The following is a 13332-nucleotide window of genomic DNA, read 5'->3' on the forward strand; positions in this document are numbered from 1 at the left end:
GAAATATCCTGAATCAGTGGACATCTTGGTGGACTCTGTCCATCCATATAACCCTAAATTTTTTTTTTGCATTTTTGCATCTCAAAAAAATATGAATTAATTTAATTTTTGTCTGTCTGCACATGGGCAACATCAGTAGAGCGCAGCAGTGCACACATGCAGCTAACAGGGAGAATTGCTCAGTGAGTATTTAAAAGCTTGACAGATTAGTAAAATTAGTTTGAGAAGACGTCAATTAATTCACTGCTTCCTGTCTTCCGACCCCTGGGTGTCTCAGGGATGAAACAATCCCGTACATTATTAAAACACACAATCAGCAGCAGAGCAGATAGCCTGTAGGTTTATTTTGCCTTAAGTGTTCACTCGTATTCAGAGGGAGTGTTCAGTGTGTGTGCGTGTGTGTGTGTGTGTGTGTTTTTCTCCCTGGCTACCAAATTAGCTGCAGCAATTCGCACAGTCCATCCCACCAGCCCCGGCGCATCCGTTGATCGTTTTGAAAATGTTACAGCCAGTGCTGAGAAGATAATTACTATCATCAAACTGTCAGACCATCATCCTTTTCAATTTACTGCAAGGGCTTCATCAGCTGACAGCCAGTGCGTAAAAAGAGTGAAGGACTGAGGCGTGCGATGGGATCACATGTTGGGACGCGAGGGAATGTTTGTGTGGAGCTGATACAGAGCTGACCTGTAAATCTTCCGACCGTCTGGAGGCTCATAATTAGTGATGCATTCACATGACGCAGCTGTTTGGCAGAAGCAGTGACGCTGAACTATTGCAACCCTGGACAATAGACCTGATTATAAGTGTTCATACAGATCATTTTTTAGTTTTACAGTCATTAGTGAGGTAATTACAGGTGGAAGTGTGGGGAGGACTAAAGGCGACTACACACTAGAGCACAGGTCACCAATTACCGGACCTGCGATACCACCCAGACCGTGAATCATTTATTAGAAATGTATATAATTATACTGTTAGGGGGCAGTCGTGGCCTAGTTGTTAGAGAGGCAGACTGGTAACTTGAAGGTCGGGGGTTTGATTCTCAATACCAGCAGGAAATGACTGAGGTGTCCTTGAGCAATGTACCTAACCCCCAATCGCTCCCCGGGCGCCACAGCAAAAATGGCTGCCCACTGCTCCGGGTGTGTTTGTCCACGGTTTGCAGTGTGTGTTGGATGAATAAGGGGATATGACCTTTGTGTTTCCACATATTTATTCTCCTGTGAAACAAGAAGTCATAGCTAGACAATTTCATGTTCCTAGTCACCCTGGTGTGCTATAAATTGTAACTATTAATGGGAATATACTTCAGAGATTTACTTCACGTTTATTTAATAATGTGCAACACGATCTCATGAAAGTGCGTATCTATACGACGAATGTTATTTCTCGTTCCATTTATACGCCAAAAATGTTTTTTGCGTGCTCTATGCACTGAAAACCTTTGGGTAGAATTAGGGGCGTATTACACGCCATAAAGTGTGTACCATATGCACGCGAAAACTATTATTGGATCAAAAGGGTAAACAATGTACTGTAGATTTATTTTTACAACCATCTTTGATCATATTTACAAGGGGTGCCAATAAGTCTGACCACAACTGTATGTAAAACAAACACTATTTGGGTAATATGTATAAATAACTGGAAGTAGTAAATGATTTTCATCATTCTGAATTCAGAGTTATTTGGGGTTATTTATTCCCAAAAATGTCTTGGGGTTTGTTTACGCTGCTTCCATGTAATGTTTTAGACTTTAATGCATGAAATTGTAATTAATTGTAATAGTAATGCCCCGGTGTGAGTGCATTTGATGGCAGCATAACTTTTAAAAGGTATTAAGGCCTTTCTTAATATTAATTAATTTTCCAAAAGTGAAAATGTACAATAATGCTCATGCAATTGCCAGTACTTTAATTTCACATCCAAATAACACCGAACCCCAAAAAGTGAAAGAGTGAAGACTCTTGGAACATGTTATTGAATTACTCTGCCTGAAGCTTAGAAACATTTAAACATTTAGCATTGCCTAAGAATCCAAATTTTTTTTTATCAATAGTTGAACATAAAAAAACGACATTTCTAAAAAATAACAACAATCTCGACATCAATGACTTTTTTTCACGACATCTGATGTCAAACTTGCACCATCAAGTGTTATATTTATTTTGAACTATATATTGAAATTCTCATAATAATTTGAATAACAAAATTAATATTCAGTTTTGTTTACCACACAGATCCATCATTTAATGGATTTAATGTTTTTTTTCTTCTTTGGGACAGACATGTTGTCATTATTCCACACCCCAGGGGTGAGGGGACTGGAAATTAATTATTTGACGTTGAATAGTTTCAGGAATGTGTCAAGCTTTCAAAATAATCAAAAAGTCTCCTCATGTGGTACCATGTTTTAGCTTGGCTCATGTCTTCAGAGAGGAAGTGATCTAAGCGCTCTCTGTTCTGTCTACTCGAAGTCTAGAAACAGCAGGAACGCAATTATGATCCAAGGAGAGGATGAGATCTTACCTAAAATCACCTGCTACATTAAGTGCCATGTACAAGTATGTTACCTGTCTTTCTGACACATGCTGAGCTTCTCCTTTCCTCTCTACAACATGCTGTGCTGCTGCTTTATTGATCTGCCTGACTAACAATGTAATGATGTTAACTTATAATACTGTTAATGATGTTTTTATTATTTAGATATCATGAACTTTCATGCAAATGCCCTTTTTGCAGGTGAAATGAGAAATAGATGTTCTCCAAAGCGTGGGTTTGCAGTCTCGTCTAATATAGCTTTTAACTTCCCCATACTAACAGCCTCTTAGCAAATCGGCTTGACAGGTTGACTAAACAATCCGAGGCTGAATATGGCGCACAGCCTGTTAAGGACTAAAATAAGGAGGTACCTTGTTAAAAAAAATATGCAAAGTGACAGGAGATATAAACAATAAGAACAGCACATGGTTTGATAGACTTTACAACATTTTACACTCATTTCTCAACGCTAAATAGGTGTCACTGACATGCAAGTGTTTTATTGTATTACAGTAGATGTTTTATCAGTGACTTGTGGGCTCTTAAAAGTGCGACATAGCTCTGATACGTTACATTGTGGCATTTAAACTTATGGCATTAACATCTGTGACCTCTAAGACTCTCACTGTCAATAAAATGGCAAAAATCACAGGAAGGATAAAGAGCCACAACTCTCCCTGTTGTCCAGATCTAATTTTTAACCTGTCCTCTTCAACATCCAAGAAACACATCTCACATGGAAACTCCTACGGCATTCGAGATACTGTTTTAAAATTGATGTGCTGCACCACTGAAACAGCCTGAGAAGTATGGCATAAAAGGAATGATAACGTTTGCCTAATAATAAAGAAACTGTCAGAAAATGCACCTCTTTTCCTTAAGCATGTTAAATCGTGCCATGCTTACTCTGAAGTCTTGAGTGCAAAACGATCAACAGGGAACCATTTATTCATATGCAAGTGCACTTTAGACTGTAAAGCCTCTCCTTGATAAATAGAAAAACGTAGATTCATTTTGTTCCCTTTCGTTTTAACCTGCAGGGTTTTTATTTTTACTTTCAGGATTATGGAATAGTATTGTATTTATTTATATATTTACTTATTTACTGAGAGCATCAGGATTTCTAAGTGTATTCTTGCAGTGTTATGGACAATTGCGGCGGCTGGAAACTATTGTGTTGTTTATTATTTTATAAAGTTATAATGTTAGGTAACACTTTAAATAAGGTTTCACAAACATTAGTTAACTACATTAGTTAACATGACCTTGTAATGAACCACTTCTACAGTTATTAATGTTCATTTTAATTTAAACATTTAATACATTTTTAAAATCAAAAGTTGTATTTGTTAACATTAATGCACTGTGAAGTAACATGAACAAACAATGAACAGCTGTAAATGTATTAACTGTCACAAAGGTATTGCTCACCATGATTAGTTAATGTTAACAAATGAAACCGTAAAGTCTTACCTAATGTTTCTACAGTCACCCGTGCATATGTGTATCAAGTTAATAAACTCGTTTTTTTTTTTTAGATGTAAGTTACACACTTTAAATAAAAACGCCATCATAATGGAGATCAGAGTGTCTATCAACATAAATTAATCTACTATACGCATAAAACAGAATCAGCGTCCTGATCCTAAGCAAGAACATACTAGCAACAAACAGACTAAATAAACAAAATAGTAGCTCAATACGATCATATAATCAAACAGAATCTTTAGGAAGGCATGTTTTGTCCACAAATGAAACATTGCTGCTGATGTTCTAAACACATTTATCAGAAACCACTGGGCCTAAACAAGAATCAAATCACTTTCTTCCGATATATTTTTGCAATGAAAAAAAAAAAACCACTTTCCTATGGTCAAAACTGAACTAATCAATCAACATTATGTCAGTTTCTTGTACCAGGTACTTGACATACCTACATCTCTTAAAAATACATGCCATACGTTAGGCTACATTGTACGTTAATAATATCAAGTGTTTTTTGTATTTGTTTGATGTTTTGGTCGGAAACTGTGTTTACCTTCTGAGTCGTTCACAAGCTATGCAGGTGTTGAACTTCATGAACTCCATCATCATTGCTACGGTACCAAATGATGCAAATTGTGACGTTTGTTTTCAAAGGATTGTAGGTAAATATTCACTATAGGCTACAACAACAGCCCTCTTTTTATAAATCGCTTTTAAATAATTTAGTGTAGGCTATGAGAGAGCTCGAGCTGTCTGAATTGATAGTGTATTCGGTGTATGACATCAATGTACAGCGAGAGCGATTGGTCCATATGCTTTCGAATCGCTCTCACGGATCGGTCAAACACACCTAAATGTGAGTGAACTGCTCGAGTGATTCATGGTAATGAGAGAGCTGCTCGAATGAGTCAGTGAGTGAATGGGCTGTTCGATTCAGTGTGCGAGCTGCGAACACATCAGCGAGTGAGCTGTTCAAATGATTCAGTGTGTGAGTGAGGCGTTCAAATGAATCAGACTGAATCGCGAACCAATTCATTCCGTTTTGCTAAGCCATTTGATAAATTCATGCAAAAGAACCAATTCAACAGAATGGTTCAAGATTTGGTATTAATTTGATTAAAATGTAGACAGAAAATACAGAAACACACACGCCATTATTGATAAAATATTCTAAGATACGTTTCTCAGACCTGTTTACGGTAATCCCCTTCGCCAGACAAAGGATTTGTTATAAATTGTTTAGTGACACTGGTTAGTTAAAAGTTATTGTAAAAATGTCTCAAAAGTGAGTCATTGACTTGGATATTTCCCTTGTGTCACGTAACTTACTCACTCACAAAGCTACACAACGTCAGAGGGACATTTTCAGGCTGGAAGTGTAACTGACGTGTGTTGAATTTACAGTATTAAAAGGGAAATAGGAAAGTCGTGAATAAAATCCTTTGGACAGCTGCTCGGATCATTGTCTATTCTGCAAATATGTGTGATCCTGTAATAAAACTAATATATTTTCCTTGACTGGTCACAGGGCGTCTGTGTTCCCTGAGCAAGAAGCGTGTTATCGAGCTGGGAAGTGACAAGGTTCTGACCTTTTCTGCAGGGTAACACTCTCTGCCACGTATATTAATGGTAATAGATGTGTTACCTGACACTCCAAGATAAAAATTTATGTTTAGACATTGACCTGCTTCTGTCGCAGCCACGCAGTATGAAACACTCTGACATATGACGGTGTTTCACCTTCCATGATCATGACTAAGTATGAGTTGAGAGAGGTAGGATGGGAAGCATGACCAAAATCTATATCATAGTAAAGGTGTATATCACAATTATTTTACAATAGGCTTTCGGAAGGCCCCCGTGATTTCATCCGAGGGGTCCAACCACCCGCACCAGGGCCCCTGATACCTTATCTACAGCCATTTATTATTTTCTCTTTTTATTTGGAGCTGGATGGCCGCACAAAAAGATAAGATTGTTTATAATGATAAAGTTGTTGTGAAGTTCACAGCATATATAAAAAAAGAATCCATGCAAAAGGTAATAGTTGCACTGCTTTTTATGTTCAATTAATTTACTTATTTTAAATAAATGCCTTGATTGAACTTAAATTTGCCATTATTGCAGCACTTCAGCAATTACTTGATTTCATAATCAGCTGAAGAGTTCTGTGCAAAGTGTTTATTTTATTCACATGGTTTTAAATTGTTTATAAAGTATCTCATCTTATGTTTTATTTAAGGGGAGGTTGATTATGATTTCACTTCTCTAACTTTAGTTAGTGTGTAATGTTGCTGTTTGAGCATTTCAACATCTGCAAAGTTACAATGCTCAAAGTTCAAAACAAAGGGAAATATTTGCTTTTAGAGAAATTCCTTTTTAAAGGAGAACTCCGGTCAATTTTAACATTGAGCTCAATTTTTTGTAAATTTGGAGTGCTGTCAATACAGAGAACAACGACAAAAATCGGTGTTGCCTACACCGTGTTATCCTCTTTTTTAAATTTGCACCCTATTGACTTGAATGGGGCAAATTTTAAACCTGCTTTTATTTATCTTATCATCCTTGATGTGTCATTACAAGTGTTGAGTGATTCCTTCAGAGTGAACACGGTGAATCTGACTGCAGTAGATGTGAAAGATTTGAATAAAAATTATGTTAATTCAACAAGCGCACATACCTGTATTTACATCCTGTTTTCGGTCGAAGTCCACAGTAGTCGATTGTCGAGTTCACGCGCATAGGTTTAGTTACCTATGATCACGCGCGTGAACTCGACAATCGACTACTGTGGACTTCGACCGAAAACAGTAACTAAATACAGGTATGTGCGCTTGTTGAATTAACATCATTTTTATTCATATCTTTCACATCTACTGCAGTCAGATCCACTCGTGTTCACTCTGAAGGAATCACTCAACATGGCTGGGCACTTGTGTGACACATCAAGGATGATAAGATAAATAAAAGCAGGTTTAAAATTTGCCCCATTCAAGTCAATAGGGTGCAAATTTAAAAAATAGGATAACACGGTGTAGGCAACACCGATTTTTGTCGTTGTTCTCTGTATTGACAGCACTCCAAATTTACTAAAAATTGAGCTCAATGTTAAAATTGACCGGAGTTCTCCTTTAACCCTTTCACACGTACGTTTAAAATATTCTAACTGACCCCCCAGCGTGAGTTTTTCAAGGCGACCGTTATTTAGAACCTGTCACTTTATCGTTTCCATGGTGACGCGTCATTGCTTGTCACGTGACACAGCGAAAGCACATTTGAATTTAGCAGTTGATCACGTGATGCGCTGACCGTTCTAATCACACCGGTGTGATCGTACGCTCCAGGGACCATCCAAGACTGATCACACCGGTGTGATCGTACGTGCGAAAGGGTTAAGGACTACAACAAACGGCTGGTAGGGACTACATGACATTCCTCCCAGGTTAGTGACATCACCAACCCTATAATTGACATAAACCCCACCCCCGGAACAAGATTTATAGATTATCAAGACAGAATATGCTAATCAATGACTAGAAGATAACTATACATAAGCTACATAAATTTATCAACTTACCATTCAGAAATGTCCTGTTGCTTCTACATGTTGTCACTTCTTGAGTCTCTCAATCTTTCTGACTCTGGTTTGAACATAGAAGACTAAGCGTTTTTAAAAATTTCCAGTGCATGTCGGTGTGAGGGAAAAGGATACAAGCTGTTGTAGCTCCACCCCCTGTGCCGGGAGCAGCAGCTCATTTGCATTTAAAGAAACAGACACAAAACGGTACGTTTTTGCTCACCTTCAAAAAGTGACACTTTTAACATGCTATATACAAATATCTTTGGAGTATTTTGAGCTAAAAACTTCACATACACACTCATCAAAGACTTATCTTACATCTTGTGAAACGGGCATTATACCACTCCTTTAAGAAATGTACATTTCATGGAGAGCTAAGCACAACTAAATAATTTTAAGAAGAACAAATGAACTCATTATGGCGCCAGAAGACAATTTACTAAATGGGACAGAATCAACAATGAATATAATACCAGCTAACAAGAAAATAAAACAATCATACCGCAATGCATGATGGGAAGAAGGCAAATTGGAGTGAATCTCAAAACCATGTTACATTACATTCATCACGTGTTCCTTTGTTAAATTTTCCCGCCACTCATGCGTAACCATGGACATTCATTCATCACATCTTCATTCATTCATCATTTATTCATCACCACCATGTTGAGTTCCTATCTGCACTTTTATGATAAGAGCGTTTTTTGGGGCTTCAGAAATCACCATTCAATGCCATTATAACGCTTGGAAGAACCAGGAAGTTTTTTTTTATATAACTCCGATTGCATTCGTCTGAAAGAACAAAGTTATGTGGCTTGAGGGTGAGCAAATCATGGAGGGATTTTCATTTTTGGGTGAACTATCTCTTTAAAATAAAATTTTATAAAAGCTGCATCATGATGAAATCGTTCATACAAATAGTTTAGAAACTTCATTATTTGTAGATTGTGGCATGTGAATTGAGGCTAAGTAGATTCTGGATATGAAGCATGAAGAACAAGGAAAAGAAAAAGGAGAGAGAGAGAGAGAGAGAGAGAGTGAACGATTGGATAACATGATTAAGTATTTTCAGAGCGTGACTTTAACATCACAAGGACAAGAGATTTGAATGTAATTTACCTCAGATGGGATGAAATTTAAATTTACCTTAACACTCATGCACACATTCACACACTATAACCCCCGTCCCCTGTACAACCCAGATACCAGAGGACTTAAATACCCTCTAGAAAGGGAGTCAGATTGAGTCTGAGTGTCACGCAACAAGACAGGGTGGCATGAAGTGTCTGGCAAAGAGTGCAAACAATAACAAAACAGGACAGAGTTCAGGGGAAGGTCTGTGTGCTGACCTTCACACCACAGCTGTAGAGAATGTCATTCTTCTTCCCTGAAAGAGAGACAATAAATATGCAGACAGCTATAAAGAGAAATTCCTTCTTATAATGTCAGTGTCTGTGCAGCAATCTACGATACTGATGCATTGTATATTGGAGGCCCTGGTTTTACTTTGATATACAGACACATGTGCGCATTCAGCATCTGCTGTTTGCATATGATTAATGAACTTGATTTTGTTAGTTACAATTACTTTGTCATATTCCTGATTGCTAATCCTGGAGGCCAGGGCAACATCTCGAACTCTTCATTGTGTTCCTCAAACCATTCCTGAACAATGTGTGGGCCACTTTCACCTGGGAACGCTATTGTCATGAGGGGGTGTTCCTGGTCTGCAACAATGTTTATGGCCGAACATGGGTTCCCCAGCAGAACATTGCCCAGGCCAGAGCATCAAACTCGGGTCCATTGGTCCTTGTCAAAGTCGCTGAGATCTTTAATCCTCCCCTTTGCATTCTGCATCCAAAATGTTGACAAGAACTGATTGTTTGCTTATCATCTAATCAGACCTTAATATGTGGCCTTGTTTTGTCAGTTCAACTTAGAAAATCTACTTCATGTGGTAACAATAACTGTTTGTTGAAATGAAATCAATGATTTAAGATATCATTGACTGAATTCAACCAACCAACCTGAAAAAACAAGGTTTTACTGAAGCATAACTGTCAGTTGGTGTAACCTCCAGCGAGGTAAAATAGACCAATGGTCTCTACGATGTACTTAGGATTGGGATGCTTTTGGGAAATGCAGGCCTGGGCAGTGGATCTGTAGTTCCCAGCATGCTCTTGTTTGGAAATGGCCTTGTAACCCTTCCCAGATTGATGGGCAGAAACAATTGCTTCTCTGAGATCATTGCTTCCTCCTTGGCATTGTGTTACAGTAACACACACCTGAATGCTCTAGACCAGAAAACAGCCAAAACGTCTGCTTTTATAGAGTTGGTCTCACTAGCTGATGATCAATTAATCAAGGACATTTGATTAGCAGTCCATGACTGCAACTTACCCTCTTAATTCCTATGGAAGAAGTATAGGGCGTACTTAGTTTGTCACACATGGCTTCTCCATTTTGTCCACTGTGTCATGTATTATTATATAACCTGAGGTTGTATTTACCTAATTTTAAGACCTGCCAAGGACCAGATGACCAGATTTTATTATGTCCTGATATGTACAACCATATTCAAAAGGGTGTACTTTCCTTTTCACATGACTGCATATATATATAAATATGTTATCTTCTGTATGATACATGCATCCCTGGTGTTTTTCCTCATTTATAAATCATTTTGAATAAAAAGTGTCTGCTCAATTATTAAATTGTAAATTTGAAAAATCCTGTCTTTCTGTGTGCATACACTTACTGTACGTTATCTGCCCACAACGTCCTAAGTGTTTCCGGCAATTGTGGATTCCTGCTGTTTAATGAGCTCCAGAGCTCTCTGCAAAGATCAGCAGATTTTATCACTGTCCGACTTTCCCGCGGAGAGAGTCATTACGCAAATTAGTAACGACAGGTGCATTTGCATATTCATAGAGTGCCCTAGCCTAGATCATGCCCCAAGACAAACAAAGGAATACAAATGCAACAGGTACAGAGGTTCTCCATTGACATGCCTGCAGGATGATGTTTGGTTTCGGTTTCACAGCAGTCTGAGTTCAAGTCACATGAATAACTGATATAGAACGGTACATTATGAGCAAATTCTAAGCTCTATAGCAAATAAATGAATTTCCCAGTGGACGAATAACCAAAATATCTGTATATCTGTTTACCATGGCATCCATCTCTTGTCTACTATTTCTGTGAAAGACAATTTTTTGTATAGTGATTGATTGCTTGATCATCTGATAAAGTTTCTCTATTATAATGCTTGAAAACTATCTATGGACTCATCATGGTTGTATTGCACGAAGACCGATGTGCTAACATTGATATGGTGTGTGTGTGTGTGTGTGTGTGTGTTTGTGCAGCCTTCTTTCATTGATTGGCAGTGTGTGATTCGAGAAATCTCCTTCCGACTCAGTGGACACCATGATAAGATCAAAGAGTATATTTGATAACCCATCTCATTTTCAGCAGTCTCTCTCGGCTCTGTCTGTGTTGTATCACCATATTTCAAGCACAATCAGACCTATAGTTTGGGATTCAGAAATTCAGGCATTGGGGACAAGATGTTGTCTTTTGGATCTTTGGATTCTACACAAACCCAGAACGTGTTTAAGCAGTTGAATTTTTTTTTTTTTTCAAGTGGTGTTTATTTAATAAAACTGTGTTTATTACAGGACTCAACTGTAATAGCTCATGTTTAGCCCTAAAGTAGTTTTTTTTTTACAACAAGTACAAGTCTATACAAGTTCCTCTTGGGACTACAACGTCCATGTCCTCGTGAGGAGAAAATAATTATGAAAATCCTCGTGTCTTCAAAAAAATAAGAAATTCATATTCGATTTGAAATCATGATAAATAGATAAATACATAACAAAACGTTACAACCCGTCTCAACAGCCTCACAAATAAATAAATAGAATCATAAATAACATTCAACAAACATCTTTGGCCAAACGAGGCCCGTGTAGACAATTCCTCCTCAAAACTCCCTCCAACGAAGCTTGGAATTAGGGTCAGCTTCGGTTAGGGACGCCACTCATCCTTAAGAAGGGTGACAAAACAAAGCTAAACCGTAAAAAGAAGAATAACAAACCAACTCCATTGAGGCACTTTTTAAGGATGTCAGAAAAAATTTGCATCTTCTATGTGTTTTTTTTCTTTCTTTTTTTTCTTCTTTTTTTTTGTGAAAAGCAAAGCTGAATAAATACGACCAAAAAACCTCCAACATTCATTTACAGATAACCCGACGGCTGCATTTTATTCTGGCTTTCTTTATCCTCTCTTGTTTTGAGTGGGAAATCAAGGCAAACTAAAAAGTAAAAAAAAAAAGAAAAGAAAGAAAAAGGTCAAAAAGAACCACTACAAAATAACACAATGAAATCTTGTCAAAAAAATAAAAGTCAGAGTTAAACACACATCTACGTTTGTTTCAAAGCAAAGATAAAAGAAAAGAAAAGCATCAGTGTTTGTTTTCAGTGACGGTGCTGGATGTTACATCTGATTGGCTCTCGGATCGTTCGGATCGTTCTCCGAATATCCCTGCGAGGGTTTTGAAACGAGGCCCCCACTCGTTGAGGTAATCGTAGTCCTCCTCTGTTTCACCCTTTACAGACTCTATAGAGCTTAAACTCTCGGCCACCGAGCCCTCGCCCTCGTAGGCGTATGTGGCCAGCGAGTCGTATGGCGGGGCGGAAGTGTCACCGTCGTGCTCTTGCAGCCGCTGACTGATGAAGTTGCTGATGTCAGCGTTGTTCTGAGAGGCTATTGGCCGCTGTGGACACAAACCCAACTCTGGCTTAACGTCTCGGCGAAACAGATTTTCCTTGATGACTTTGGGGTTGCGGAGGGTGCCCATGTCAAAGGCGTGCGTGTCCTCCTCGCCTCCTCCTTCATCGTCGTAATGGATGACGTTGTCACGGATGTCCTCTTTGGATGTCATGAGAGTCTCTTTCTTCTTCTGCCGCCGAACCCCGACGTAGAGTACCACGATCACTGCAGGAAACACACAAGCAGAATACAAATTAAAATATATCACCAGGATGCTTTCAGAACAAGGTCTCTAAAGCTTCCCTGAAAACAAAACCACGTGGCTTTTAGTCTCTGACTGTCAGGTTTGAGGTAACTGGTAATAGTGCATTAAGTAATCTTTTTTTTTTATCTTATACAGATTTTTTTTACTTAAATAAATATACAAAAATATATATACAGATACAATTTGACTGTCAGGTTTGAGGTCAACTCTCAATCTATAGCCTACCGCATAACATCATCTTTTTTTATCGTAATCTTATACTGGTTTTTATACTTGAATGAATATTAAAAAAATATACAGATACAATTTTATACTTGCATATATATTATTTTATAAATACAAATAAACATAGTTTATAATTACATACAGTTGTATACATTTTAAAAAGTTTTTCCTTCCTGGAATCAAAATAGGAAAGATGTCATCAGGATTTCAGCATCTCCTTCTGGGAGCTATTTTGTATATTTTTTGGGCCTATATTCAACAAGGTGCAGGTCCTATACTGATATGATAGCATCATGCAGTTTCTCCAGATTTGTCTGTCATTCTACTCTGACCTCTGGCATCAACAAGGCATTTTAGCCCTCAGAACTGCATTTTGCTGGATTTTCTCTTCTAACGGCCATTCTCTGTAAACCCAGGAGATGGTTGTGTGTGAAAATCCCAGTAGATCAGCAGTTTCTGA

General features: G+C 38.0%; 1 protein-coding gene across 1 annotated transcript in view; it reads right to left on the reverse strand.

Annotated features, from left to right (window-relative positions):
- Window positions 1-11257: 11257 nt before the first annotated feature.
- cdh12b (cadherin 12b) overlaps window positions 11258-13332 on the reverse strand; it is a 128311-nt gene continuing 126236 nt past the window's right edge. The window contains 1 exon segment of the mRNA XM_079595684.1: window positions 11258-12607. Within this exon segment, the coding sequence (XP_079451810.1) occupies window positions 12075-12607 (533 nt within the window). The 3' untranslated portion in view covers window positions 11258-12074.

Source organism: Phoxinus phoxinus (genome assembly GCF_949152265.1).
Source record: "Phoxinus phoxinus genome assembly, chromosome: 21".
Taxonomy (NCBI): Eukaryota; Metazoa; Chordata; class Actinopteri; order Cypriniformes; family Leuciscidae; genus Phoxinus; species Phoxinus phoxinus.